Source organism: Numenius arquata, chromosome 20 (genome assembly GCF_964106895.1).
Source record: "Numenius arquata chromosome 20, bNumArq3.hap1.1, whole genome shotgun sequence".
Classification (NCBI taxonomy): domain Eukaryota; kingdom Metazoa; phylum Chordata; class Aves; order Charadriiformes; family Scolopacidae; genus Numenius; species Numenius arquata.
Genome location: NC_133595.1, coordinates 1597665 through 1625340, shown reverse-complemented (window position 1 = coordinate 1625340; position 27676 = coordinate 1597665). Strand labels below are relative to the sequence as shown.

At 50.1% G+C, this 27676-nt stretch overlaps 1 protein-coding gene across 1 annotated transcript in view; it reads left to right on the top strand.

Annotated features, from left to right (window-relative positions):
* The first annotated feature begins 269 nt into the window (after positions 1 to 269).
* Positions 270 to 27676, top strand: part of FBXO42 (F-box protein 42) — a 42535-nt gene continuing 15128 nt past the window's right edge. Inside the window, exons 1-4 of the mRNA XM_074161595.1 lie at positions 270 to 336; positions 4269 to 4535; positions 8431 to 8547; positions 16457 to 16591. Coding sequence (XP_074017696.1) covers positions 270 to 336; positions 4269 to 4535; positions 8431 to 8547; positions 16457 to 16591 — 586 coding nt within the window. The remainder of the gene's footprint in view (positions 337 to 4268; positions 4536 to 8430; positions 8548 to 16456; positions 16592 to 27676) is intronic.

Sequence of the window (27676 nt, the reverse complement as noted above, 5' to 3'; positions counted from 1 at the left end):
TATGTTTTGGAGAGAGAAGTATTTTTTTGTGGCATGTGAAAATGAACATTCCCTTATGACTAATGTGCTCTGACTCAATACTATTTCACAGCCTCTTATTTTCATTCAAGATCTTTCCCTTGGAGGCTTTTTTTTTTTTTAACCTCCTAAAATCAGTTGACTTTTTTTTTTTTTTTTTTTAAGAAGAAAAAAAAAAGCCAGGTCAAAAACCCTGCGGGTTCAAGCACTTAAAGCAGCTGAGAGTTGCAGAGAAGAGGAGGTAGCTCGGGATGGGGACCACCGATGCCACCCACGCCTGTGACTTGGGGTCCCTGGGGCCGGGAGAGGTGCCTGCAGGTAGGGAAACCTTTAAGAAGTGCTTGAACCCTGTGTTTTTTTCATCTCCATTTAATATTCCTCATCTTATTTGTTCCACTGCAGCGGATAATTGCTTTAGCGAAATAAATAGCAGGCTCTTAAATAATTTCAGGAGGGGAGCGAGGGGAAAATTGAAGCGCTCTGAAAGGAGGAAAAGATTTATAAAACGTTTTGCCAACTGGCAGAGATGCAGGTTTTCGGAAGGGCCAGGCAAATTTGATCAGCGCTGGCAGAGCTCTCTTTCGATTGCCCTTCTAGCGTTTCTTTGCGTGTTATTTTAAGCGGTTGCGATCCCTCCTTGGTCAGGGCTTCGGGCTAATTTCTGAATGCTGTAAAACATTGCTGCTGCTGGGATATAAAGGCAATTCTCCCGGAGCAGGAGGGCTGTAGGGTGCAAAGTAAAATATGATGCTTCAGTTGGCTCGTGTTGGCCATCACAGCAGTCGGTCCAAGCAGAAAGTGACTCCTGGATCTGTCCGAGCAAGTTAATTGAATTGCATGTACTTTTTGGATGAGATACGACTGCTTAAATCCCTTTACTGCGGCTTTTTGAGTGCTCGGAGATCAGTTTGTACACGGGCTAAAATTAAAGCTCAGTTCAGTGCAAGTGAAGAGCCAGGATGAATGAGAAAGCACCTACTGCATCCCCCCGAAATGCAAACGAGACGGAAACAATCCCTTCTGCTCATGGAATAACTAGTGAAAACACTAGTTTTTCTCCTGTGGATCTGCTGAATAGTTGGTAATAGGAGCTGGCTGGGATGTGTTTGCTCCTTATTACCAACTGCCTGACTTTCTTGAGCCTTTTCCCTTTTTTTGATGTTGGAGCAGGGTTATAGGACAGAGCGTTTTCTGCTTTGCCATCCGGGGGTGGTTATTCCCGTGTTCCCGTGCCATAAAAGCAAAATCTGCATCAACAGCGGGTCAAGCTTGAAGGGTTGTTTTGACGGGGACTTGCCTTTTGGGAGTTGAGTTTATTGCTAGTCTTGTTTTCCTGAAGAAAAATAACACAGCGTGGGTGTGAAAGCTTGGAGGATGGTTATTTCTTACCCTCAAACGTTTAGAAAAGGAGGATCTAGCAAAGTGGATGCCTTTGAATATTTATATTATTATCAAGTGGCCTGGTAAGAACAGACAAAACTCGGTGCAGCTTCTCCATCCCCAGATCTCCTCAAGCACGTGCTTTTGGGAGGCACCGAGGGGTTTCCCTGCTCCTCCTGCCTTTTAAAACGGGCCTCAGAGATGCTTTTCTAACCCCCAAGATGTTTGGTGCCTGTGATTTACTGTCTGTGTTGTGTTGTTCCCAAGCCTGCTCCAGAGGAGCAAAATTGGCATTTAATAATTGGGGGAAAAAAACCCTTTCTAGCCAAACGTGCATTCCTGAGCTTCTCAGCTGACTTCCTCCAGCAGGTTTTGGACATTATTTAAAGGGTGAATCAAAGCTGTTGGGGAAACACATAATCTTTGCTTCTAAGCCTTAGTAACACACCAGATGTCTTGTGCGAACCCGTGGAGCTGAGGCTTATGTTCGACGTTGTCACCCGCAGGTGTCTCATTGTACCTGACCTGGGTGTAAATGCACTTCTCTTTGGGTTTTCTAGCACGTTTTTAGGGTGTGAAACGCCTTCTGCTCCGCCTGGGTAGCTGTGCCGCTCTCTCTTTTCCCGAGCCATGAGGAAGGGAATGACCCTCCTTCCTCCCACCTCCCCGGCTCCGGCAAAACCGCATCCCGAGGTTGGGGTCCCGGCAGCCTTTGGCTTCCTGCCCTGCCGTGTCGAGATGGAAATCAGCACACACGCTTCACGACGATAGATACTTTCACTTGAAAAAGCTCCAACCCTCTGTTTTTTAATTACTTTAATTTTTTTTAGTGCAGCCCTGCTTTTTCTTCTTTTTTTTTTTTTTTTTTCCTTTTCAGCTTTCCAATTCTTAATGCACGAATTCCCAAAGATTATCTGCTGCGTAATGCAGTTTGGCGGCAGCAGCGCTTGTGTTGAAGCGTTTGGGTTTCAGCCTTTCTCTGTCATAACATTGACTGGAAGAAGGATTTCTGGCGGGGGGCGGGAGGGGAAACGTGCGGAGCATCTGTTAGGATGATCACTGTAAGTTTAATTTTTGACGTGGTGTCTGCCGGAGATTGACAGCCCCATGGATTTTTCTGAAGCTGCTTCGTTGGGGAACCTGACAAAAGTAGAGAGTAATGCTGTCGAACGTCATTTTTCTGAGCATGAATTAGTTGTCATGGGAAGCTTTTCCGCTCCACGTCTCCGCCGGCTGCTATTCCCATGGCTTTTGGGCTCGGTGTATGCCGGGATGGGAAAACCCCGGGTTTAGCTGGGGAAGACAGTAGAGTTTGCATTGCTGGAAGTTTTTAACAGCTATAGTTTATTCCTGATAGCCAGGTAACTTAAATTCCTTCTGCAATACTGAGAGTTTGGTAAAAATAAAATACTCTATTTTATGACCAATGTGGTGCAAGGTACATGTATTTCAATATCTTGGGCAAAAAACTGTGTCTGGTCTTCCCTCTCAAGGAGCAGGTTTGCTCCTGGGCTCTCTGCAGGTGGGATTTGTCCCATGGAATGTGTTTATCCGTGTCCCATTGTCCCAGTCAATCAGGGACCTGGGGCAGGATGGCTGGGGAGCCTCTGCCTCGGGGTGTCGGGACAAATTCACCCGGAGCGACATGAGAGAATCGTAGAATGGTTTGGGTTGGAAGGGACCTTAAAGATCATAGAGTTCCAACCCCCCTGCCCTGGGCAGGGACACCTCCCACCAGACCAGGTCCCTCAAAGCCCCGTCCACCCTGGCCTTGGCCAGAGAGCCGAGAGCTTGCTCTGGTTTGGGTCCTTCATTACAACCTGCTGTGCAAGGAAAAAGCTAAAAAGGGAATTTGTGACTGCAATTTCTGGAAAAGAAAGTCCCTGTGTCATCCTCATGGATTATTTTGGTTTGAGCTATCGATGCAGGAATAATCACGGAGCGGTTGCATCCCTTGGTCTTTACCCAGTGGCGTTGGAAAGGAAAACTCCCCCTGCTCTCCCCAAAACAAGTCAGCTGCTTCCTAGGAAATAGAGTCCGGGGATTTGTTTTGCAGCAACGGGCATGGGTTTACCTGCAGACCCTGCCAACTGGCCAAATTGGACACAGGCAGTCGTTAAGATGGATTTATTTCATGATGTATTTCTGTCATCGGTGCGTTACCTTATACTTAAGATGTTCTGAATAGCTGCAGGTACAATATTTGATATTCCAGCCTTTCAGCAGCAGTAAATCCTGTGGGGGTTTTTCTTTCCTCACCTACTGCCGGCAGGAACTCTGTGCAAGAAAAAAAAAAGAAAGGAAAAAAAGGAGGGTGTTAAGGGAGAATGGGACAGGGATCTTTTTTTATTCTTTTTTTTTTTTCCCCTTGAGAAGTTGCTCAGGGTAAAGCAGCCTCACTGGGAAAACTGGTTTCACAGGGGAGGAGGGGCTGCAAGAACTGTCGCTTCCATCCTGGGGTTGCACTGGGTTTGGTGGGGATCCCTTTCCCCGTCGCTGGTGGCCCCACGGTTGTGAACCAGCCGGGGCCATCGGTGCAGGCACCGTGATGCCTTCCCGCACCCAGCAAGGCAGCAGGGGGTTGAAAGGCTGCAATTCCTCCAGCGGGTGTATTTTTTCTCTCTCTGGTACTGTCTTTAGGCGACGGTAGGGCTGAGATTGATGAGAGATGAAGAAATGGCCTGGGAAAACGCTGCGCCGATGGAGAATGGCTCGTTCCTAAACTGTGTGCGGCCTCCTCCAAAGCTTTGCAAAAAACACATCCTCAATTTAGTTTGCTGCGGTAGAGCTCAATGCAGAGGCATTTGTGATGCTCTTAATTTTCTTTAATTAAGACCTTACCCTTGTCTTTCTCTTTCCCTCCCGTGAAGCTGTGAAGTGGAATGCCATGGCCAGTTCCTCGGACAGTGAAGATGATGGTTTCATGGCTGTGGATCCAGAAGACGCCGTGGTCGAAGGGACGATGGAGCAAGACGAGGAGCCGCACGCTGAGCTGGAGGTTGAGGAGACCAGGCACAACAGATCGATGTTGGAGCTCCCAGAAGAGGTTTTGGAATATATCCTCTCCTTCCTCTCGCCGTATCAGGAGCACAAAACGGCCGCCCTTGTCTGCAAACAGTGGTATCGACTAATCAAAGGTACAAACAGCTGTAGTGCAAGTGCTTTTTTTTTTAATTGTGGGAACACAGATTCATATCTCAGCTGCTCTTTGCTTTGCTTTAGCCTCAGCTGCTCTTTTCCTCCTTTAACTCAAAAATTGGACTTCCGCAAAATGCTGGAGCCCCTCTGCTGTGAGGACAGGCTGAGAGAGTTGGGGGGGTTCAGCCTGGAGAAGACAAGGCTCCGGGGAGACCTTCGAGCCCCTTCCAGTCCCTAAAGGGGCTCCAGGAAAGCTGGGGAGGGACTCTGGATGAGGGAGGGGAGCGATGGGAGGAGGGGGAAGGGTTTGACACTGAAAGAGGGGAGATGGAGCTGCGATCTGGGGAAGAACTTCTTTGCTGTGAGGGTGGTGAGAGCCTGGCCCAGGTTGCCCAGAGAAGCTGTGGCTGCCCCATCCCTGGAGGGGTTCAAGGCCAGGTTGGAGGGGGCTTGGAGGGAGCTGGTGTGGTGGGAGGTGTCCCTGCCCAGGGCAGGTGGTGGCACTGGATGGTCTTCAAGGGTCCCTTCCAACCCAAACCATTCTGTGGAAAATAGCTACAGGTCAGTTGCTTTGCTGAAGATATTGTTAATAATGGTTCAGAATCGAGCCCCTCAGCCTCTTGTCCTTTAAAAAAACGAAACCCCAAAGCCTCCACTTTCACTTTTTTGAATGCTCCTCATGTGCTGCTGACATGCAATGCTGTTGACCTCGTGTTCAGGCTTCCTTCCCTCCCCACAGCATTCCCCCCTTGCCGGCATCCCATATCTAACGTAGCTGTAATTGTGCTTCGTTTGCCTCTTGCTCAGTAATTAGCGTTCCCAAAGCTTGTGCTTTCGGCTGGAAACAAACCCGTGTCTGGTTCTTACAGCCCTGCTGAAGATAAGTGCTATAGAAAATCTACATTAATACAGATCTACATATTCAGACTTCCTGAAAGAGTAGCCCTGAGATACAGATACTCCACTCTGCCTCCGTGCAGCATTAATTCCCAAGCCTTATGGGGATATTTTAATGCTAGATATATATAATATAACAACCAGGTAGGTACAATTTGGACAAGGATAGAAGGAAAACTCTCCGCTTCGGTATTTTTTGAATCTGTTGAATGATTTCTGGTACGTTTCCGTTGAGGACACGCATTTTGATTGCAAGCTTCATTAAAAAAAATAGGCAGTTGAAGAGGAGACCACAGTGAAATCTGTAGGAAATGAGGCCCAGCTGCTGCAGGAGGGTAACTTTTTTCTTCTGGAAAATGCAGAGGGGCGTCAGGTGAGGAACACCTTTGGCAGACGTTTGGGGTGATGCCTGATTTGTGGACTCCTCTGCGCATGTGAAAGCATCGCTCGGATTCCAGGCATTTTTTGCCTTGCCCAGAGTTTAACAGGCTGGAGGTTAAAAAAAAAAAAAAACCACAGATATTTCAGAAGCGAGCATTGCCCAAAATTATTCTTTTGGCATAATTTTGGGTCAGCAGCAACCCACGCTGCTGTTGAAAGGTCTCCGTGGCCCTTGGGTGCGCTTTCTCACGTGTGCTTGTTCCTGGAGCGGCCTTAAGAGCTGCAGAGGATGCAGCTGGAATGACCAAGCACCTGGTGATTCACCCCAAAAGAGACTGTGGGAAACATCCCTGGAGCATCCGAGACGCAACGTGGCACCGGAGTGAGTTGCCCACGTCTCAGGGGATGAGCGGTGCTGGGCAGCAGTGCCGTTTTTGCAGCAATTATAGCCAAAAAAAAAGGGGGGAGTGTAGTCACTAACCTGCTTGCCACGAAGCAGAGGGGTCACTCGAGGTAAACACTGGATTTGTTTTCTCCTGGATAACTTTTCCTGTTTGTCAGGATACATCTGTCACGAAATCCTATAGTTCCGATTACATTTCCCGCGTGACTCTTGGCGACCAGCTGCTTGAGGACCCCGGGCTTCTTTTTTTTTTTTAAAAAAAAAAAAAACAACCCAACTTCCTTCTTTATATCCCAGAGTGTGATTTCTTGCTGGAGGTGGCATGAGGATTTCACGAAGCAAATCCTCGGGGAAAAAAATCTTGGGAGGTTGTGGCACCCTCCATGCGAGATACCACCGAGCATCTGCTGAGCCGCTGCGGTCGTAAATATCTATTATTTTTTTTTTCCACAGGGAGCAGTCTCTGGCCCCTCTCAGCACAAACAGAGACACACGTATACTCCATACACAGAATTAATTGCAGCTCTGGGGCTGGCCTGCTCCACACAGGAGCCGTTGTCAGCTGGATCTGCTCCCTCGCATGGCTAAGGAGGAATATTTTCACCTAAAACACACCGAGTTATATCACTGATGTCTCCTCTTGTATTCATTGTGGATTCCTGTGCAGTAGTTACATGCACGCTCTTAAAAATTCATTAGTACACGTTATTTATCCTCTTAAGATCCATTAAGTGAAGGGTAACTGCTCCTCCGGGGGTGTGATTAGGGGACTGAAGGCTGAAAACCAGCTCCTTGGAGGCATCACACGTGTTTACCTTTCCCAAAGGCTTTGCTTTGCCCACCTAGAGCTGACGTATCCATACATATATATATGTGTGTGTGTGTATGTGTATATATATATACACACATATATATGTGTGTGTGTATGTGTGTGTGTATATATATATATATAACATATTCCTCTTGGAGATAGATTCATAGGTTCATAGATTCATAGATTGGTCCAGGCCGGAAGGGACCCCCAAAGGTCATCCAGTCCGACACCCCCCCTCCCGCAGTCAGCAGGGACACCCCCAACTAGACCAGGTTGCCCAGGGCCTCGTCGAGCTTCACCTTGAATATCTCAAGGGAAGGGGCCTCAACCACCTCCCTGGGCAACCCGTTCCAGTGTTCCACCACCCTCAGAGGAAAGAACTTTTTCCTAATATCCAATCTGAATCTCCCCTTCTCCAACTTAAAACCATTGCCCCTCGTCCTGTCACTGCAGGCCTTTGGAAACAGACCCTCCCCAGCCTTCCTGTAGCCCCCCCTCAGGTACTGGAAGGCCGCTATGAGGTCTCCCCGGAGCCTCCTCTTCTCCAGGCTGAACAACCCCAGCTCCCTCAGCCTGTCCTCGTAGCAGAGGTGCTCCAGCCCCCTGATCGTTTTGGTGGCTCTCCTCTGGACCCGCTCCATCAGGTCCATGTCCTTTCTATATTGAGGGCTCCAGATCTGCACACAGTGCTCCAGGTGAGGTCTCACCAGAGCAGAGTAAAGTGGCAGAATCACCTCTCTGGATCTGCTGGCAACACTTCTTTTGATGCAGCCCAGGATGTGATTGGCCTTTTGGGCTGCGAGAGCACATTGCCTGCCCATGTCCAGCTTCTCCTCCATCAGCACCCCCAAGTCCCTTTCCTCAGGGCTGCTTTCTAACACCTCATCCCCCAGGCTGTATTTATACTGAGGATTGTTTCTTCCCAGGTGCAGAATCCTGCACTTGCTTTTGTTGAACCTCATGAGGTTCATCTGGGCCCACCTCTCCAGCCTGTCCAGGTCCCTCTGAGTGACATCCCGTCCCTCTGGTGTATTGACAACACCACACAGCTCGGTGTCATCTGCAAACTTGCTGATGGTGCTCTCAATCCCTCTATGTCTTTGATAAAAATGTTAAACAGTACTGGTCCCAGCACGGACCCTTGAGGGACACCGCTTGTCACTGCGACAAGTTCAAATACAGTGAATCAGTTCAGTGAACGCTGCTGATTTCCACATTCGCAGCGTCCCTGTTCTTTATTCTCTTTAATCCTCCTGTTTTCCACCAGCGTGTTCATAATCTAAGTACAGGGGGTTCTGTATAATTGCTCTCACTTGTGCAACTGCACGGGCACGGTTTGTTCCTAACGTGCCCCAAATTTTGCTGACGTCTTGTTGTATTATTTTTTTTTTTCCCCTAGGTGTGGCCCATCAGTGTTATCACGGCTTTATCAAAGCAGTGCAAGAAGGAAATATTCAGTGGGAGAGTCGCACTTACCCCTACCCCGGGACCCCCATCACCCAGCGCTTCTCACACAGTAAGTTGCTGTTGGCGAAAGCTCCGCTCGTCCCCCATTTTTCTGCTCGGGATTTACACCGGGAAGCTGTAAACGAGGGGGTTTGCGTCGCGTCGCTCGGAATCTGGCAGCGTCGCGCGTGGCTGTCACCCGGCGGGTGTGACACGCAGCTCTGCCAACACAAGCGCTTTGCCCCAAAAAAATAGGGATTCAGCAGCTGCTCGTCGTGGTTGTTGGCTCCTTGCTCTTAGGAAAAGTGAAGGGTGGGATTTTTGCTTTCTGGTTTTGCGTATTTTCACGCAGGTTCCTTCCGCAGCTGCCCTCAGAGCCTGGGCTTTGTGTCCCCTTCGATAGAAACCTCACGTAGCCCCCCAGACTCAAGTCTTTACCATCAAAGCAATGAGTTTGCCCACCCGCAGCGCTCAGGGGTGTTTGCTGGCTGCTTTTACAGCAGATCATCCTCCACATCTGCGAGTAAGACGGTTTAGAGGAGGCTGAGTGTGGTTTGCTTCAAAATAAAACAGACCTCCACGTGAAGAGCATTGAGGCAAACGTATTTGCTGATGGAATTAAGTGATTCATTGATAACGCTGCTTAACGTAGGGGGGAATTTTTACCCTGCTTCCAAGTTTCTGGAAGAAAAAAGCAGAGAAAGCATTCTCCGTTGAGGGGAAAAATACTTAAATAAAACTAGTTATTTGTACTGCAATAACATCCAGCTGCCTCAGCCTGCTCTGCCGGGCGACGTAGTCAAAAATATGACAAAAATTCAGTGCTTGTGGCTTCATGGCTGGGTCTGAGCCCTCTGGGAGGCGCTTCTTCCAGGGAGCAAATTTCATTTTTCTAAAGGTAAATAGGGAGCAAGCAGGCAGCAAATTTTCATATTCCCAAGTAATAATTTATGAAGTAACCGATGCGCAGCCTCCTGCCAGGACAAGTCCAGGAGACGCTGCAGGAAGTTCTGGTGAAGTCATTGCGCTTTTCAAAGATTTCCTTGTCCTCCTATGGAATGAAAAAGGCACCACCGTTCAGAGCTCGTTTTTAGTAAAGCCCTTATTAATGACTTGTAGATTTGCATGTATTTTCCCTTCGATTTTTGCAGCCTTTTTGCAGCTGGTGAGCTTTAGTCTAGTGAGAAATTACCTGAAGAAGACCCAGACATTGCCCCACGGATCGCTGTGTGCTGTGTGTAATTTATTCTGTTGCTCTCCAGGGGCTTCCTCTGAGCGTGCTGCTCTACTCCATCCAAAATGAGCTGTTTTACTAAAGCCACTGCCCTCGGAGCACGTAATCTGTATTAGCCTCGCTCTTTGACAGCGTCCTGGCTCTGCTCAGCCCTCGGTCGCTACAGAAGCGTTATTAATGCACTTTATGCGCAGAAAGCTAATCTGGATTAACTTGTTTGCTGACTTAAACTGATTTTTTTTTTTTTTTTTCCAAGCTGTTTTCCAGCTCTGCGGTATCCGCTTTCCCTACAACAAAGCGTTGCGCGTTTGTGGGTGGATTCCAGGATTAAAACTGAAGCTACAAATCATTGAAAGCCCAAATTCAAACTGAATCTGGCAACCTGTGACCTAAAATACTAAGATGGGCTGAGCCGAGGTGAAGTAAGAGCAGGAGGTTTGAGGAAGGGGGGAGTGAGGGAGGACTCAAACCCCCCCTTTTTTTTTTTTTTTTTTTTTCTTTTAAGGAGTGAGGGATTTGCCAGGTTTTGTAGGAAGATGTCATCGACCAGGCACGAGGCATTTGGAGTCAACAGCCAATGGTCGCGGGCATCAAAGGAGTGGCTGGGGCTCTCTCTCTGCCGGGATTTATTAGAAATATCCCAGAAATGCTCAAAAGGACAAGTGGGAGAATTTTAAATAGCTAGAGGTCACTGTGTCTTCTATCAATTCTGAAGGGAGTAATAGAAAACCTGTTTGATAAGGAATAATTAATGGCAGTTTCTGTCATCTCATGGGGAGGGAGCGTTTGGCAAAGTCTTTGATCATCCAACCGGTAACGAACTTTATAGATGAGCTGGAGGTTTTCGAAAGGATTTGATTGAAGCTGCAGAACATCATATAACATCAATAATGCTGGGGTTTAGGTGGTAACGTAAGGGTGACTGGAAGAAATCCTTCATGCACAGGCTTTTGAGCTGAACACCAGGTCTCTGTGTCAGAGACACGGACAGTGGGATAGAGAGCACCTTCACCAAGTTTGCCAACAACACTGAGCTCTATGGGGCGGTCAACACACCGGAGGGAAGGGATGCCATCCAGAGGGACCTGGACAGGCTGGAGAGGTGGCCCTGTGCAAACCTCATGAAGTTCAACCAAGCCAAGTGCAAGGTCCTGCACCTGGGTCACGGCAATCCCAGGCACAAATCCAGGTTGGGTGGAGAATAGCTGGAGAGCAGTCCTGAGGAGAAGGATTTGGGGGTGTTGGTGGATGAGAAGCTCAACATGAGCCGGCAATGTGCACTGGCAGCCCCGAAAGCCAACTGCGTCCTGGGCTGCATCAAAAGAAGTGTGGTCAACAGGTCACGGGAGGTGATTCTGCCCCTCTGCTCCGCTCTTGTGAGACCCCACCTGGAGCACCGTGTCCAGCTCTGGAGTCCTCAGCACAGGAAGGACATGGACCTGTTGGAATGGGTCCAGCGGAGGGCCATGAAAATGATGAGAGGGCTGGAGCCCCTCTGCTGTGAGGACAGGCTGAGAGAGTTGGGATTGTTCAGCCTGGAGAAGAGAAGGCTCTGTGGGGAGACCTTATAATGGCCTTCCAGTACCTGAAGGGGACTACAGGGGAGATGGGAGGGGGACTCTTTATGAGGGAGTGTAGCGATAGGACGAGTGGTGATGGTTTTAAATTGAAAGGGGAGATTTAGATTGGATACTAGAAAGAACTTCTTTGCTGTGAGGGTGGTGAGAGCCTGGCCCAGGTTGCCCAGAGAAGCTGTGGCTGCCCCATCCCTGGAGGGGTTCAAGGCCAGGTTGGAGGGGGCTTTGAGGGACCTTTGGTGTGGTGGGAGGTGTCCCTGCCCAGGGCACGGCGTTGGAACTTGATGATCTTTAACGTCCTTTCCAACTCTAACCATTCTATGATTCTAATGTTTGCAGTCGTCGTGTAATTCTTTTTTCTCCCTAACGTATGAGCCCACAGGGATCATAGCAGGGCGATGACTCACGTGGTGAAATAATCAGCCGCAATCAGAGAGCGATGTCAGAAGGTGCAGGAATGTAGAAACGGAAAAGCAGCAGAGGAATGCCGACCCTTGTGCCAGAAATATTGATCCTTTGATGGAAGAGTGACTAATTTTAAATACTGATTATTTTTTTTTTCCCCGTGCAGTCTGGGGAGCATGGCACCAGTGTGATGACTAATTAAAGCAATTTTGTGGGTTTGCCCTGAGAGGCAAGGGAGAGGTAAAAGCTGGAATGTTGTTTGTTTTACAGGATGGGCTGCTTTTCCACCAGAGCTACGGCTCTTCATGTCACCCAGCTTTGCTCAATATATCGCTGCCTGGTGTCTGCACTGAGCCCCTGGACTGCAAGGAGCAGCAAAATAGAGTTTTAGAGAATAAAGGGATAGACGTGGGACTTTCCTTCCCCCCGAAGAGGTGGAGGCAGTTCCAAAGCTGAGTTTTCTGAGGTCTGGTGCGTTTTTATCGTGCCGCAACTTGCGGTGTAGTTGGTGTAAACATCGGTGCCAGCCAGCGGGACCGGGCGCTTTCATCTGCAGCCCGGACTCCTGGGCGCCACCGGCTCTCGAGCCAAGGGCTCGCCAGAGAGGTTACCTCCAAAAAGCCTCAATCCCACGTTGGAGGAAGCGGTGCCAGCAGCTCGAGGTACCATCCTGGCTCCTGGGGACAGCGACACCAAGGGCTGTCAACCTTTAGCCACAAATTTTGAGCCGAGAACCACTTGGCAATGGAATTTCAGTAGCCAAGCTGATTATTTTTTTCCCCCTCTTTCCAATGGGGAATACAACCTTTGAACTTGGATGGGTTACTTTATTTATGTACTTGAAGTTTAAGAAGTCAGTGCCCTTTAATTATTGCAAAGGGCATGTGTTTGGTGTTCGATGTTCCCTTCCCGGTTGATCTTTATTTCGGTTTTCCTGCGCTCCGGGTGAAAGTCTCTGCTGCTTTGTTGTGCAGCGTGGAGGGGGAACAGGAACGTGGGCAAGACAAGCTGGCTCTGCCTCTGTTTGGGTATCTCTGTCTTCAAACACCAGCGATATTTATTCTCTTCATTTCCAGTTACAAAGATATGCCATCTCTGCAATACCGAAACACTGTGGGATACTTGAATTTTACTGGGATTTTAAAAATACAGCTGAAAATCCATCTGGTGTTGCCCACCCAAAAAAGAGCTAAAGGCACCGGGGACTCACAGCCTCCTCCCCTGATTTATTCTACACCTTTGCAAAGCTGGTACAAACTCCGGTTTTCACTTGTGCTTTTTTTTTTTCCTAATTTTTTTTTTTTCCCCAAACTGATCTGTCTTCCTCGACTTCAGAAGCTTTTAAACGTCTTGCTAAGAAGAAGCAGGAAAGAAGAGTTTAAATTATTTTGGTCTAGGATTAAAATACATGCCGGCGCGGTGCCTGGCTGGCTGGCCTGGTTTTTCAATCCAAATAGAGGAGAAGAATGCTGCCACCTCCCCTCAAAAATAATAAACGAGCTGTGCTCTCGTGTGAAAGCCGGGCTTGCCAAGGGCTTGGCGTGGGGAGGAGGAGGTAAGAGGTTCTCGACCTGTCATGGTTGAGGGAGTGATTAGATTTTGAAGGAAACTTAAACCTTTCCAGAAAGGTGAAGTAGAAGAACGGCAGCGTTGCTCTGCACTGGGTTTTGGTTGCACGTATTTAGGGTGGGAAGCGCTGGCTGGTGCCTTCCTGGGTGAAGGTGACACTGCAGCCTACGAGGGATCGTACCCTGTAAAAATTATATGGGGTCAAAGCTTAAGGAGTAGGTAAATCTCTAAAAGTGCTCTTAATCATTATTTCTTCCTCGATTGCATCCCAGGTAACCCACTGCACCCCTATTTCTGTATCCTCCACCCCAGGCAGAGCTCCGAAGCAATGTGCCAGGGCGTGTAGGTGTGTATTTAGGTGTGTATTATATTAATTTGGCAAAATACGGGTTGAGACGAAGCCAGTTGAGTTGCCCATAAGGCCGGCGTGTGGACATGCACGGGTGAGAGCTGGGTGGTCTCCCCCTACAACCACCACTGCCCTCCTGCATCCCAGTGTCCCCAGTTCCCGCTGTGTGGCCAGCAAAGCGCCCCAGACTTGTCACTAAAAGCCAAGGCCATGAGGGCCACTGGCTTTTCAGTGGGGGATCTGCATGACAAGCTGCAGGGCAGACAATGGAACCCTCGGCAAAGGACATCGGCCGTCATCGTGTCCCCCACCGAGCCACGGCATTGTCTGCGGGCGCTCGAACGCCCCGATTTACGGTGTAAGGATTCACTCGGAGCGGCGAGATGGATGTCGCTGGCGTATGTATGGGTGGGCTGCGTTAAAGAGCGCTTTGGGGCTGGAAATGCCGTACCTCCAGCTGCAGAACCAGGGCTGTGGCTTCGGATTGTTGGAAACCAGGGACGTGCTTGTACTGGTCCAGAGCGAAGCTGGAAGCGGGGACGACTTCTCCTGGGTCTGAAAGGGTTTTTCTCTTGCTACCACAAGTAGGTTTATCGGCCCTTCATTCCAGATGCTCCTTTTTCGAGGGGTTTTTTTATCTTACTGCTGCTGTTTCAAATAGAAAATAGCCTGTATGTGAGTACCAGCTCTGGAGCAGTCCCGTGTCCCGTCAGGTCAGCTCATCTCAGTCTATTTTTATTTTTTGACTGGTGAACAGCTGTGTGCAGCATGTGATGGGGAGAGAGGGAAGAAACGGTCCAACTCGCACCCCTGCCCTGCATCTACCTCTGCTTTTGCTTCAGCGTGGAATAAATACTGATGCTTTTTGTCGGAGCCGCGGTATTCGTGCGCTAATCCTTCACCTTTTGGCTTCTCTTGTGCCGGTTATTTACGACGGCGCGTGGTCCTTGACCTGGAGATGCTCCGTGGAGGGGCTTCTGCGTAATCACAAGTGCTTCTCACCTCTGTCTCAGCCCCAGACGCTTCCCTGCGCCGTGCTCTGTCCCCCCCCCCCCCCCCCCCAGGAACTTTGACTTTGCCTCTTGCTTTTCGCATTGGGCAATATGTCGCTTGTCATCTCCCCGATGGCTCCTGCTCCCTCTGATGTTCCCAGAGCATAAAACACTGTGCCTTTCTGCTACCAACTGGCTCATGTCCGTGTGGATATGATTTATTGTGGGTTTTCCCCTCGCTAGACTTGATAATAGACGCTCGAGGAATCGCTGGGGACGCCCTGCTCGTGGTTAAAGGGTTGATATTAGATTTTCATTCCTTTTTTTAGAGGAATGTGTGTATGAAGTTGGACTTTACAGAGAGATGCCTCAGTTCTAAGCGGGATTCAGGCTCACTGTCTTCTTTGAGACGGTGCCAGGGCGATGTCTGGTCCCTTTTTGCAAGGAAATTGGGTACTTCTGCCTTTGTCTAAGTATAGCCCGTCGGGGAGGGATCCAGGTCGGAGCCTGCTGCTCCCCTGGCTGCTGCTCAGGGACTGCTCGCAGGATTTTGTGTTTTGGGACCATCCGTCTGTGCAGTGCTGAATTCCAGGTGTCTGGAGATCATTAAATATGTCCTGGGAGATGCAGTAAGTAACAGAGCAACACCCGACAGATCAAGGCATGAGAGAGAAGCTTGTCCTTCCTGCCACCTACACTATACACCTTTATTTTGCTAAAGCTCTGGGGGAAGAATTTTACAGAAAACCCAAGAATTTGAGATTTTTTCAGGCTGTGTCGGGTCAAGGGAGGGTTGAATTTCAAACCTGGCCGATGGGAAGGGTGTGGATGTAGAAGAAGCTGCTGTCCCATCACCCGGCCCAGGAGCTCTGGGGTCACCTTCACTCCTCAGTTCCCGCTTGCAAACGTAGGAACTGGTGGGAGGTTGTCCACCGAAGGATGATCCTGCTCTTCCAGCATCACTATCAGGCGCTCATCCTCCTCCTCCTCCTGAGTTAGGCAGGACGTGGAGGAGATGCCGCTGCCTTGCAGGGATCTCAAGAAGGTGGAAGGCGAGGGGTCGTCCTACAAAGTCAACGGGGCTGGTTACGTTTGAGGAGGGAAATGCAGAAATTGGGAAATCTTCTTTGTAATTGCAGAGTTTTAACTTTCTGAACACGTTTAAGTCCTGTCTGCTCTATCTTATATTTAATTTACTTCTTGCCAAAGGTGCCCGGGTACCACCGCACACCAGCTGCCAAATGCAGACGCTTGCATATTATTATTTTTCTTGCTGCAGAGTTTGGTTTGGGGCCAAAAGCTCTTCATTTCCCTGGGTATTTCTTTGAGGGGTTATCAGGCGCCGTGTTGCCTCCCCGTTCCCCTTCTCGCTGCCTCATCCTTTCCCCTGAGATGCGAAGGGGATGCTCTTTGTGACGAGACAGGATGAAATACTGTCAATTTTGAAAAATGAGAATAAGTGACCAGGTTTAGGTACACAGGGCCGTTTCTTAGTCTAATTTGTCAACCCTATAAACCATACGAACTGGCTTAGAGAAGGTAAGTGTGCTGAGTGCCTTAATCATAGCTAATCTAATTAACTACAAGCTTCTAAGGCAGCTTTCTTTGCACTTTCAGGGACAGCTCTGCTTGAGGGGATAATTGTCTGGGAAGGTTCTTGCTGGAGATTTACACTGGTCAGGGATATCCCGAAGCTGACCTGTGGTTTTATCGAAGTCGGGGCAGCCCGTCTGCTTTTCTACTGTCTGAAACTCGGGGAGGGGAAAAGAAAATGATCTTTTTTTTTTTTTTTTTCACCCAAAAACGTGAAGGTCAGAGACTTGGTTAATCTGTGTCTGTGTGCTTTTTCCTAGGTGCGTGTTACTATGACGCCAACCAGTCGATGTACGTGTTTGGTGGCTGCACGCAGAGCAGCTGTAATGCCGCCTTCAACGACCTCTGGAGACTCGACCTCAACAGCAAAGAGTGGATCCGGCCCCTGGCATCAGGTGAGAGGCGGCAAATGTGCAATTCCCCCTTCACTTCATCAAAACTCACCTTGTCCCCAGGGCTGCCTGGTCTGAATCTATTTCACCACGTGTTTTATCGTTATCTGATGAGTTTTCAGCTTAAATCCTCTTTTTTTTTTTTTTTTTTTGGGTGCAGAATCACAGAATGATATGGGGTCGGAAGGGATCTCTGGGGATCACCCAGTCCAACCCCCTGCCAGAGCAGGGTCACCCAGAGCAGGTCCCACAGGAACGTGTCCAGGGGGGTTTGAATGTCTCCAGAGAAGGAGACTCCACCACCTCTCTGGGCAGCCTCTGCCAGGGCTCTGCCACCCTCACAGCAAAGAAGTTCCTCCTCATTTTCAGATGGAACTTCCCATGTTCCAGTTTGTGCCCGTTCCCTCTTGTCCTGTCCCTGGGCACCACTGGAAAAAAGACTGGCCCCATCCTCCTGACACCCACCCTTGGAAGTATTTTTAGGTGTTGATCAGATCCCCCCTCAGTCTTCTCTTCTCCAGACTGAACAGACCCAAGTCCCTCAGCCTTTCCTCAGCAGAGAGATGCTCCAGGCCCCTCATCATCTTTGTAGCCCTCTGCTGTACCCTCTCCAGCTGTTCCCTGTCCTTCTGGAACTGGGGAGCCCAGAACTGGTCCCAGTGCTCCAGATGGGGCCTCCCCAGGGCAGAGCAGAGGGGGAGGATGACCTCCCTCCACCTGCTGCTCACACTCTTCCTGATGCCCCCCAGGATGCCATTGGCCTTCTTGGCCACCAGGGCACATTGCTGGCTCCTGGGCATCCTGTTGTCCACCAGGACTCCCAGGTCTTTTTCCTCAGAGCTGCTCTCCAGCAGGTCCCCCCCAACCTGTCCTGGTTTGGGGGGGTTATTCCTCCCCAGGTGCAGCACCCTATGCTTGCCCTTGTTGAACTTCATCAGGTTCCTCTCTGCCCAACACTCCTGTGCACGTTCTCATGCCGAGTTGTTTCTCTTTGCCTGGAGCAGCTTCTCAGCACTGGTTCGTGCCATGCAGGATGAGTGACACAAGAGCCTTTATCGATAAGAACTGTTGTCGCAGAGCTGAGATTTTATTTATTTATTTTTTTAAATAACTTTAGTAGCTGCCATCTCAGGTATTCTGAGGAGCGGAGGAGACATGCCCGTGCGGGCGGGTGAGCGAGCGTGGGAAAACAGGTATATTCCTGCAGTCCACACGCTCGCAGCAGGGCAGGAAAACGCCACAAATTGATTTCCCACACTGTTTTTTTGTACTCAAAACGTCACACACAGCGCACTTCTTTTCCTTATATTTCTGAATTTGACTAAAATAACTTTGAGAAAGGCAGAAGAATTGGGGGAAGCTCTGGTGGGGGGAGGGAAGTCAGTATTAAACTCGCCATTTCAGCAAAAGCTTTACATTTAATGAAGAGTGGGAAGAAGAAAAGGAGCTCAGCATCCACCGAGCGCTCCTTGCTGACTTGTTTGCTTGGGTGCGGATCCCTCTGACCCTGCTTTGTGTGCTCTAAGTATTGTGGATTACTCTCTTTAAAGTCATATTTTCTTGTCTGATGCTTTTTTTCTTATATGAAGTCCTCCAAAATCCAGATGTTTCTGTGCGCTGGTGTCACCTGGGAATTGGTCAGATGTGATTTTGAAGTGTTAACAGGTAACTCGGTGCTTGATAATTGCTGGCTGGGTATCAGTCTACTCAACTCCAATACAGGTTAGGTGTGGACCTGCTGGAGTCAAGTTCTGAAGAGAAAGATCTGGGGGTCCTGGTAGACAGAAAAATGACAATGAGCAAGCAGTGTGCTCTTGTGGCCAGGAAGGCCAATGGAATCCTGGGCTGCATAGGGAAGAGTGTGGCCAGTAGGTCAAGGGAAGTCATTCTCCCCCTCTACTCTGTACTGGTGAGGCCACAACTGGAATACTGCGTCCAGTTCTGGGCTCCCCAATTCAAGAGGGATAGGGAACTACTGGAAAGAGTCCAGCGAAGGTCAACGAGGATGATTCAAGGATTGGAGCATCTCCCTTATGAAGAAAGGCTGAGAGAGCTGGGACTCTTTAGCCTGGAGAAGAGAAGGCCGAGGGGAGACCTTATCAATGCTTATAAGTATCTAAAGGGTGGGCTGGAGGAGGATGGAGCCGGACTCTTTTCAGTGGTTCCCAGCGACAGGACGAGGGGCAACGGGCACAAGCTGGAACATGGGAGGTTCCACTCAAATATGAGGAGAAACTTCTTTCCGGTGAGGGTGCCAGAGCCCTGGAACAGGCTGCCCAGGGAGGGTGTGGAGTCCCCTTCTCTGGAGATTTTCAAGCCCCGCCTGGATGCAGCCCTGAGTAACACGCTCTGACAAGCTCTGGGCAATCCTGCTTCAGCAGGGGAGTTGGACTGGATGATCTTTATGGTCCCTTCCAACTCTAAAAATTCAGTGAAATTCAGTGAAACTCTTAATAACTTTGGTTGGATTTTTGCATCTATGCGCCCACCGTATGATGCCTACAGGTGAGAATTAAGCAGTTGTGGATTTAAAATGGAGGAAAAAAAACCAAATCGCTGTCTAAACGTAGGTGGAAACTGGCTCTCCTTCTTCCTCCTTCCCTTCCGGAGCGTTCTCCCTCTGCTCAGGGGTGGAGAAGAGGCCACGGGTAGCATAAACAGGATGCTGGGCGATGCAGACCTCTGCTCTGACCCAGGACATCTATTCTTGCGAGCCCAACGAGTTCTTCCGTCGGATTGAATGCGGGGCACGACTCGCAGTCGGCGTTAACGAGTCCGGCCGCCGGCACCCGGCTCCGCAACATCTCACTCACCCTCTTGGTATTTCGCAAAGTCAAATTCCCACTGCCTTACTAACAAATAACACTTTTCAAAGAACGAGTCCTGTGGGAATATGTGTCAGAGTTAAGTCCCATGGGAAGATCCCCCGAGGAAATATTTCGGCGTGCTGTCATGAGCGCGTGGAGCGAGATGGGATCGCAACTGAAACTTCAGGCGGGCTCACCGAACAGAGAGCGCTCTTGTTCCTCGCTCTGCCGAGGGGGTGAGTCACCCCGCGCTCCTGCCGGTGGTGGTTTCTTACACATAGCTGCTTTTTTTTTTTTTTTTAATTATTTTATACCCTTAACAAGAGGGTTGGCACCCTCTGCCTGGGAAAGAATAGTGACTGGAGGGGGCAAAAGCAGAGAGCGCTTTGAAATTCGGGAGTCAGACGTAAATAAGGCAGGAGAGATATTTTTTTTTTTTTTTTAAAAAAAAAAAGAAGAGCTGACATTGATTGATTAATGCTCCATGTTCCTGCAGGCTAATTGCTCCTGGAGGTGAGGAGGAGTTCCCACCCCTGGCTGTGTAGGGTAGGTCTTGCTCCAGAATATGACGGCAGCTTTTTCCACAAGGCCAGTTCTTGCTCGGAGAGGTTTGATCACGCTCTGCTTGTGCCCTCGTTAACCACGGGCTTCTTAGTTAATGAGTCCTGAGTCAGGCTACCTAAAGGGAAGGGTGCCAGGGCCAGACTAAATGCCTTGGACGCGGCTCAGGTGAGCTGAAACAGCTTCATCCCTTCCGCTCTCTGAAGGGCTTTTCCAGGAGAAAACACCCTTTTTGTTGTTGTTGTTGTTGTTTTGTTCATACCTGTTTTCGGTTGGGTTTTCTTACTCGCAGGCATTGGATGACATCAGAGCTGGGTAATTCCTCTCCAGCCTGAGCTGCCGCACTTCATCTAGGAGTAAATATTTAGCCTTCAAAGAAATAATTGGCCCGTGTTTCTTTAGTCTTGGAGACGGAGGAGGGAGATAATTGCTTCCAAAAACCCTAATTTTTGAGGTTTCAAAGTATTTTTTGGCTTAGATCTAAAACAGTGGCGTTGACTTTCTACTTAATAGGCTGGAGCAGAACAAGAGAGTTAATTCCTAGCTTTTATGTCGCACTTTTCACTGGCGGGGCTTAATGCTCTACAAAGGAGGGTGTAAGGCAGGAGCAGGATCTCTATTTTAGGAATGAGAACAGGAATCCTCCTAACTCTTCTCCCTCGAGCTTTTCTGGCCGCTTTGGAGCTACGTTCCACTCCCTTCACTCCCACGTACGAGTCTTGCTGGAGCAGGAGGGGAGCAATTAATTAATGGCCTGGATTACGTGGGAAGCCTGCAATGTTATCCCACCCAGGGTAGGTGGTCCCTGGGAGGCAGGTGCCTTTCTCTGTGTGTTGAGGATGCTTTTCTTTGCCCTTATTTGCATAATTAATCCGGGCGCTTCTTTGACTCGTAGCCTATCTGTAGAGGAGGGCCTGATGGAGGACTGGAGGTGGTTTACGCTGGAGTCTGTTTATCCAGCTAGAGGCAAGGGCTCATCTCCACTCCTCGGTGACTCAAGCTGCAGCACTTCTGTGACTTTGGTGAAGATAGTCCTCTGATTCTCCCCAGAAACGAGCTCTCGTGCAGGCAAAACAGCCGGGAAAGAAACCAAAACCCAGGTCCAAACCAAAACCAAGTCCCAGGACTCGAGGGAGATTATTCCACCCCTCTATTCTGCTCTTATAAGACCCCACCTGGAGTACAGTGTCCAGCTTTGGAGTCCCCAACATCAGAAGGACATGGACCTGTTGGAGCGGGGCCAGAGGAGGCCACAGAGATGCTGGGAGGGCTGGAGCCCCTCTGCTGTGGGGACAGGCTGAGAGAGTTGGGGGGGTTCAGCCTGGAGAAGACAAGGCTCCAGGGAGACCTTGGAGCCCCTTCCAGTCCCTAAAGGGGCTCCAGGAAAGCTGGGGGGGGACTCTGGATCAGGGAGAGGAGCCATAGGAGGAGGGGGAAGGGTTTGACACTGCAAGAGGGGAGATTGAGCTGAGATGTGGGGAAGAACTTCTTTGCTGTGAGGGTGGTGAGAGCCTGGCCCAGGTTGCCCAGAGAAGCTGTGGCTGCCCCATCCCTGGAGGGGTTCAAGGCCAGGTTGGAGGGGGCTTGGAGCAACCTGGTGTGGTGGGAGATGTCCCTGCCCAGGGCAGGGGGTGGCACTGGGCGGTCTTTAAGGTCCCTTCCAACCCAAACCATTCATGATTCTGTGACTTAACGCAGTGAGTAATGCAGGAACTTCAGGGTTCCCATGGTGAGGGCTTTGGTGTGGGCTTGCTGACGCTTGGAGTTGGCTACCCCAGGATTCAGCCCTGGATCTGCTACACTGGTGGCAGGGAAAGTTTGTCTTATTTCCATGCAGGTCTGTGAAACACTCTTGATGAGATCCCTTCCATCTCTGTGTGATGAAAACTGCTGATGGGTCCTGGGGGAGGCCACCTTGGCCACCAGCACTGACCCAGGCCCTTTACCATCATCCATTTCTCCTCTTCGTGTCATCCTCAGGCTGCAGCGGGTAATTTGTAGGCTGAATTGAGAGCGTATCCCCAGGCAGTTATCCCTCTGGCCCGCCTGTGCTATTTCAGACTCTGTGTTTCTGCAGACTTTCTCCCTTCCTGTGTTGGTTTCTATTCCTCGGGAGCCCTGTGCTTGGCCTCAGGCTGCCAGAGCCGTACGCTAAACTGGGAAATACCTTTTTTAAATCGGAGAGAAAAATGACGGTGGTTTTGTCTGTGCTCTCAGGGGCTTATGGGACAGTGGTGAAAAGGTTTTCTTTTTAAAATCAAGCCTTTTACTGTGCTTATAAAGTAAGGAGCAGGTCTTTGTAGGGAGAGGGATGCGAGCGTAAGTCCTACGGGATCTGGGCATCATCCCTGTTGTTACTGGTTGATCATCCTCAGCCAAGAGTGATCCCCCCGCATCTTCCCAACCTGGGAAGACAAGAGCTGGAAAGACCCCAGTTCCCCCCTTGTCGCAGTGAGTTCTCCCACTGCTGGGCTATGATTCCTGCTCTGATATCAGGGAATTCAGGAGTCTCACGGCTCCGCTTTTCCTATTTGCCGCGACAGGGTGGCCTGGCCCCACGTCGGGGGGGATAAAACTCCCCGGGACTTGTTTCCTGGTGGTTTTGTCTCCCTGCATTCATGCTGCATTGGCTTTTGCTGGAGAGATGGGAATGCTTCTCTTCTCTTTTTCTTGAGATTTCAGGATAAAGATGGGCTTGGAGGCAAAATTCCTTCATTACATGTTCTGATCCTCTTTGTCCACGTTCAGAGCATCAGTACATAGCCACGTCAGAGCGGCTGATCCCCCCCTGTGTCTCGCTGCTTTCGCCTGAAAATGAGTAGAGACCATCAGCCTGAAGCTGGCACTTAAAACCTTCTGGGTAGCTTTAACGCAACGCAGTAAGTGCAAAAAGCCCTCTCCCACGTCGGTTCTTGGCTCCGTTCTTCCTCCAGGTCCCATCCAAGCTTTGAGTGGGAGCTGCTGGAGTTTGAGGATCAGGTTTTCCCCTTGTGAGCCGAGGGGAAGGTGCCTTTGATGGTGTTGTGTCAACAAAACTAAGAGCCCGAAGGAGGTAGGAGAGACTCTGCTTGTCACCTGCCCCAGGTGGTTGTATCAGATGTGGTCCCCGTGCGGTGGGAGGCTTTTTTGGCTGAGAAAGCCAGAAACCTCCCCGTTAGTCGTTTGCAGAGCGGTTTGCTCTTGATGAAGCTGCACAAAAACCTTGCCCTGGGCCACAAAAAAAAAAAAAAAAAAGCCCTGTTTTTATCGTCTCCTTCTAGAAAACGCTGGCGAGTTTTGAAAACAGTTGGTGGAGATTCATAAATGCTGGAGCCCATCCAGGGTGAGCTGCTTTGCTCAGGGCCTCCTGGGTGACGTGGGCTTTGTGGAGCTGAAAGAAGACGTGAGGGACAGGACTTTGCGAGGAGGGAACGCGGTGATGCTGCTGAGAACCAGCAGATGCCCAGCCCTCCGTATCCGCAAACCGGTGTGACACCTTCATGCGGGGTGTGAATAACTTGAGGACTCGTAGCCGCAGGGCAGTCCGAGGGGATCGGTGGGGTTTCTGAGGAGTAAACAGTTGTTGGAGTAGCGGAAACCATCTCGCGTTCGGATTTAGAACCTGCTGTGCCTGAAGATCTCCTGAGATGGTGCAGATTGTTCAGTCCTTGGTTGTCTTTTGCATCTTCTTTTTTTTTTTTTTTCTGAATAGCGGTAACCAGCTGAGACTCGTCACTGCGACACCCTCCCCTGGTCCCGTATTGCAATTCTTCTGTTCCCATTGCAGTCACTTGTGTCGGGGTAACGTTGTGAGCAGCGTAAGGCACGTCATTGCTTTGGGGATTAAAAAAAAAAACAAACCCCAAAATCCTGCCCTGGTGGTGCCAGTGGCCTCTCTAGAGCAGCACTTCTCAGCTTGTGGGATGCTGCCGGTCCCCGAGCCACCAGAACAGAGCTCGCGAGGTGTTTCTTAACAAAACAAAACACGTTCCCACGTACACAAGGAAGGAAATCAGGAGAAGCAGGTTTAGAAAATAAACTTTCACAATTTAGCCCAGCTCGTTTCCACTTACAGCCCTGGAGGGACAAAATGGTCTTCGTGTACCCGTGGGTTTCTGAATTCGGTGCGGTGTTGAACGGCGGTTGAATTTTTTAATTGAAGTTGTGCCTAATTTTTTAATACAAACTTGGGATCACCTTGAGCACGCTGAAGCCCTGTCGTAGCTGCTGGCCTCCTGGGAATCAAAAGGAGTGAGAAGCTGATGCCTGGCACAGAATAAGGGCTCTCATTTTGACCCGGGGCGCCTGGTACCTCGAGGTCGAACAGGTTTGGAAACGGATGGAAATCCCTCGCAATCCGCACGGTGCCTTTCTGCTGTCTTATTGTTGAATGCAGCCTGGAAAAGAGGAAAAAGCTTTTTTCCAGCTCTTTTCCTGATCTGGTTTGTTTCTTCCTCGTTGCCCTTTGAGTCTAGTAGCAGAAGGGTGTATTCCTGCCGTCGCAGAGCTAAAACTTTCCGCCCTATCATCGAAAAATCCCTGACTTTCCCACCACAAGCAAAATGTTCTTGGAACCATCGAGCCTGGAGTGACTTGACCCCGTTTGGAAACTCTGCCTTAATTCTGGTGAGTCTGCTGCCCGACCGGAGCTCGCTTATCGCACAGCTCGTTTCTGCCCTTCTGAAACAAAAGCACAAATTTCTGGGGCTTCCTTTTACACTGCCCTTTGGGACGGACGCTGTTGCAGCACGGGTTGCTTGGAATTGCTTTCTCTCATTTAAATATATTGAGGTTTTTCCTCCCAACTTTTGACAGCCCTGTCTTCCAGCCCGGTGTTGTCCTGTCGGGCTGGGAGCGACAAGCAGCACTGAAAGGTGAAGCCTTTCGGAAATTTAAGCTGCGGGGCAGAAATAAAAAGGCAAAGCGCCTCTTTTGAGGAAGAATCCTGGTAAACAGGAGAAATCTAGCTGGGGGTACGTATAGAAATGCTGTAAAGCACAGCACGCCGAGGTCGTCCCGTTTCAGGTACTCGAGGGATGACCTGCTCCCACGTGAAAACTGCATCTCCACAAACCTTAAACAATTCCTATTGCAAACCACGACCTTGCAGGGAGCGCGCAGGCAGCTACTGCCCCGCTTTCCAAAGGAAGCAATATCCTTGAATATAGAGTTTTTAAACTTCATTATTGCCCTTCCAGAGAGCAAGCCCAAAGCTCGTTTGGCAGGCTCTGAGCTGCGGCTCCGCGGAGCTCGGGTGTTTCTCGGTGCCTTTGGGTCCCTCGGTTAGCCTGTGCGAGGCAGACAGGATGCTAATTTGTTCCTTTCTTCGCTTGGGTGGTTTTGAAAAGTGTCTCTAATGAAATTTGCGTTATTAAATATGAAATATTTCAGGGACAAGAGATGAAAATTTGGCAGGTGAAGAGTTTTGGGCTTTATTTCCTCGTTGGGAAAGCACTGCTTGTGTGTGGAGGGCTGTTTTCCAGGAGATTAATCCATGGCTGTTTGGATTCTCTAGGATTGCTCTGCGAGGGTAATTAGTTGCCTAATCTGGGTTTAGGTTTACAACACCCATCTACCCTCCCTTTGACTTGCCAGGCCCTGTCCTTCTCCCTTCTCGGGGCCTCTCTGGCCATTTGCATTTAATTTCTGAAAGCTTTTAATCATCTGGCTCCATCATCTTCTGAATTGTGCTTGTCCAGCATCGCTGCTTGTGTGCGGGCTGGCTCTTGTCCCCCGGGATGGACACCCTGCCACCACTGACCCAGTGGAATCACCAGGGACACAGAGGTAGAAAACACATGCAAATTGGGTTTGAATCTGTTGTTTGCAAGGATCTATCCTGCAAACGCCTTCGCCAAACCAGGCAGGAAAAGCCAAAAGACTGTCATCTTCCTGGGGGCTTGTACCAGCTCTTGGATGGTTTCTATCTGGGAAATGGTTTTAGATGGCTTCTATCTGGATTCTGTTTTGCTCCCTCCAAAAAAACCCACCTGCTTAGAGAGAGCAGTTGTTTAAATGCTTCAGAGGTAAAGCCCTTAAAACTCGTTAGCTGGTCTGTGTGATGGGAAATGGATGTGGACTACTGGTACCAGGGTGAAAAATATACCTGCGCCTTCTATTTTTGAGCACTGCATCCGAAAAAAACATCTTTCTGCGCGGCTTTCTCCGTTCCTCCCTGTCCCGATCCTGCAGCCTGCCCCTTGCTGGTGTTAAAATATCCTTATCCGTGTTCCCGAACTGGGTTCATGGAGTGTTTCCAAATGCTCCCTCGATCCGCAGGGGTCATTAAGTCACTGCATAACTTCATTCCTCTCTTACAGCTTGAGGGTGGGAGGCAGAGTCTGTTTGGCAATTAAAATAAGGAGTTGACTGGTCCTCACCTTGTCCACAGGGACACCGGGATGCTGCTGCCATCGCCTCTCCGGCATGGCAGGAATTTGGAGCCAGGGGCGGGCAGGAATCGCTTTGAAGAAGCCAAACCACCCGCACACAGAGGTGGGAACGGGCCCAGGACTGGAGGCTCCCGTCACCTCTGCCTGAGGGGGTGCTGAGCTCACTTGGGATGGGGCTGAGCTCCTGGCTCATCCCCTTGGTGGTGTTGGGCGAGTTGGCTCCGTCGAAGCTGCGTGGCATCGGATAATGTAGAATCATAGAATGGTTTGGGTTGGAAGGGACCTTAAAGCCCATCCAGTGCCACCCCCTGCCCTGGGCAGGGACACCTCCCACCACACCAGGTCCCTCAAAGCCCCCTCCAACCTGGCCTTGAACCCCTCCAGGGATGGGGCAGCCACAGCTTCTCTGGGCAACTGTCTGTTCGACTGTTCTGTCCTTCTGCTGTTGGTGGCCCCAGAGCTGGAGGCAGCACTGCAGGGGGGTCTCCCCAGAGCGGAGCAGAGGGGCAGAATCGCCTCCCTTGCCCTGCTGGCCATGCTGCTGGGGATGCAGCCCAGGTTGCCAGTGGCTTTCTGGGCTGCCAGCACACATTGCTGGCTTGTGTGGAGCTTCTCATCCACCAGCACCCTCAAGTCCTTCTCCTCAGGACTGCTCTCCAGCTGTTCTCCACCCAGCCTGGATTTGTGCTTGGGATTGCCATGTCCCAGGTACAGGACCTTGCACTTGGCCTTCATGAGGTTTGCACAGGGCCACCTTTCCAGCCTGTCCAGGTCCCTCTGGATGGCACCCCTTCCCTCCAGCGTGTTGACCACCCCACAGAGCTCAGCGTTATCAGCAGACTTGGTGAGGGTGCCCTCAATCCCACTGTCCATGTTGCTGACAAAGATGTTGACCAGCACTGGTCCCAGTACTGACCCTTGAGGAACACCACTCCATCTGTTTCCTTTTGCTGGGTAGATGCTGCTCTGCGCGTGCTCCCATGGCTGTCCCTGCCCAGGGGACAGCTGAACTTGCTGTCACGGTGGTGCTGGGACTTGGTAGAGATGGTTTTATATCAGCAAACCAAAGCAACTGGTGCTTTGTCTCTCCCGTTCCTCGCTCTCAGTGTGTCACAATAGTTGGAAGTTCAGCAAATTTTTATCTTCAGATGAAACTTGGAAGAGGGAAAAAAACAGTCCCTGCTGTGGGAAACTCGCTCCTCGGAGCAGTGGCTCGCCTGCTTTCCTCAGCAGGTTGGCGAGGCACGTCTCTGACCCTGCTGCTTCCACAGGGAAAGATGCTTTACCCCTCGGATGCCCTCCTGTCCTGCCTCTGACAGCATGGCCTGATGTGGTAGGAATATGTGGTG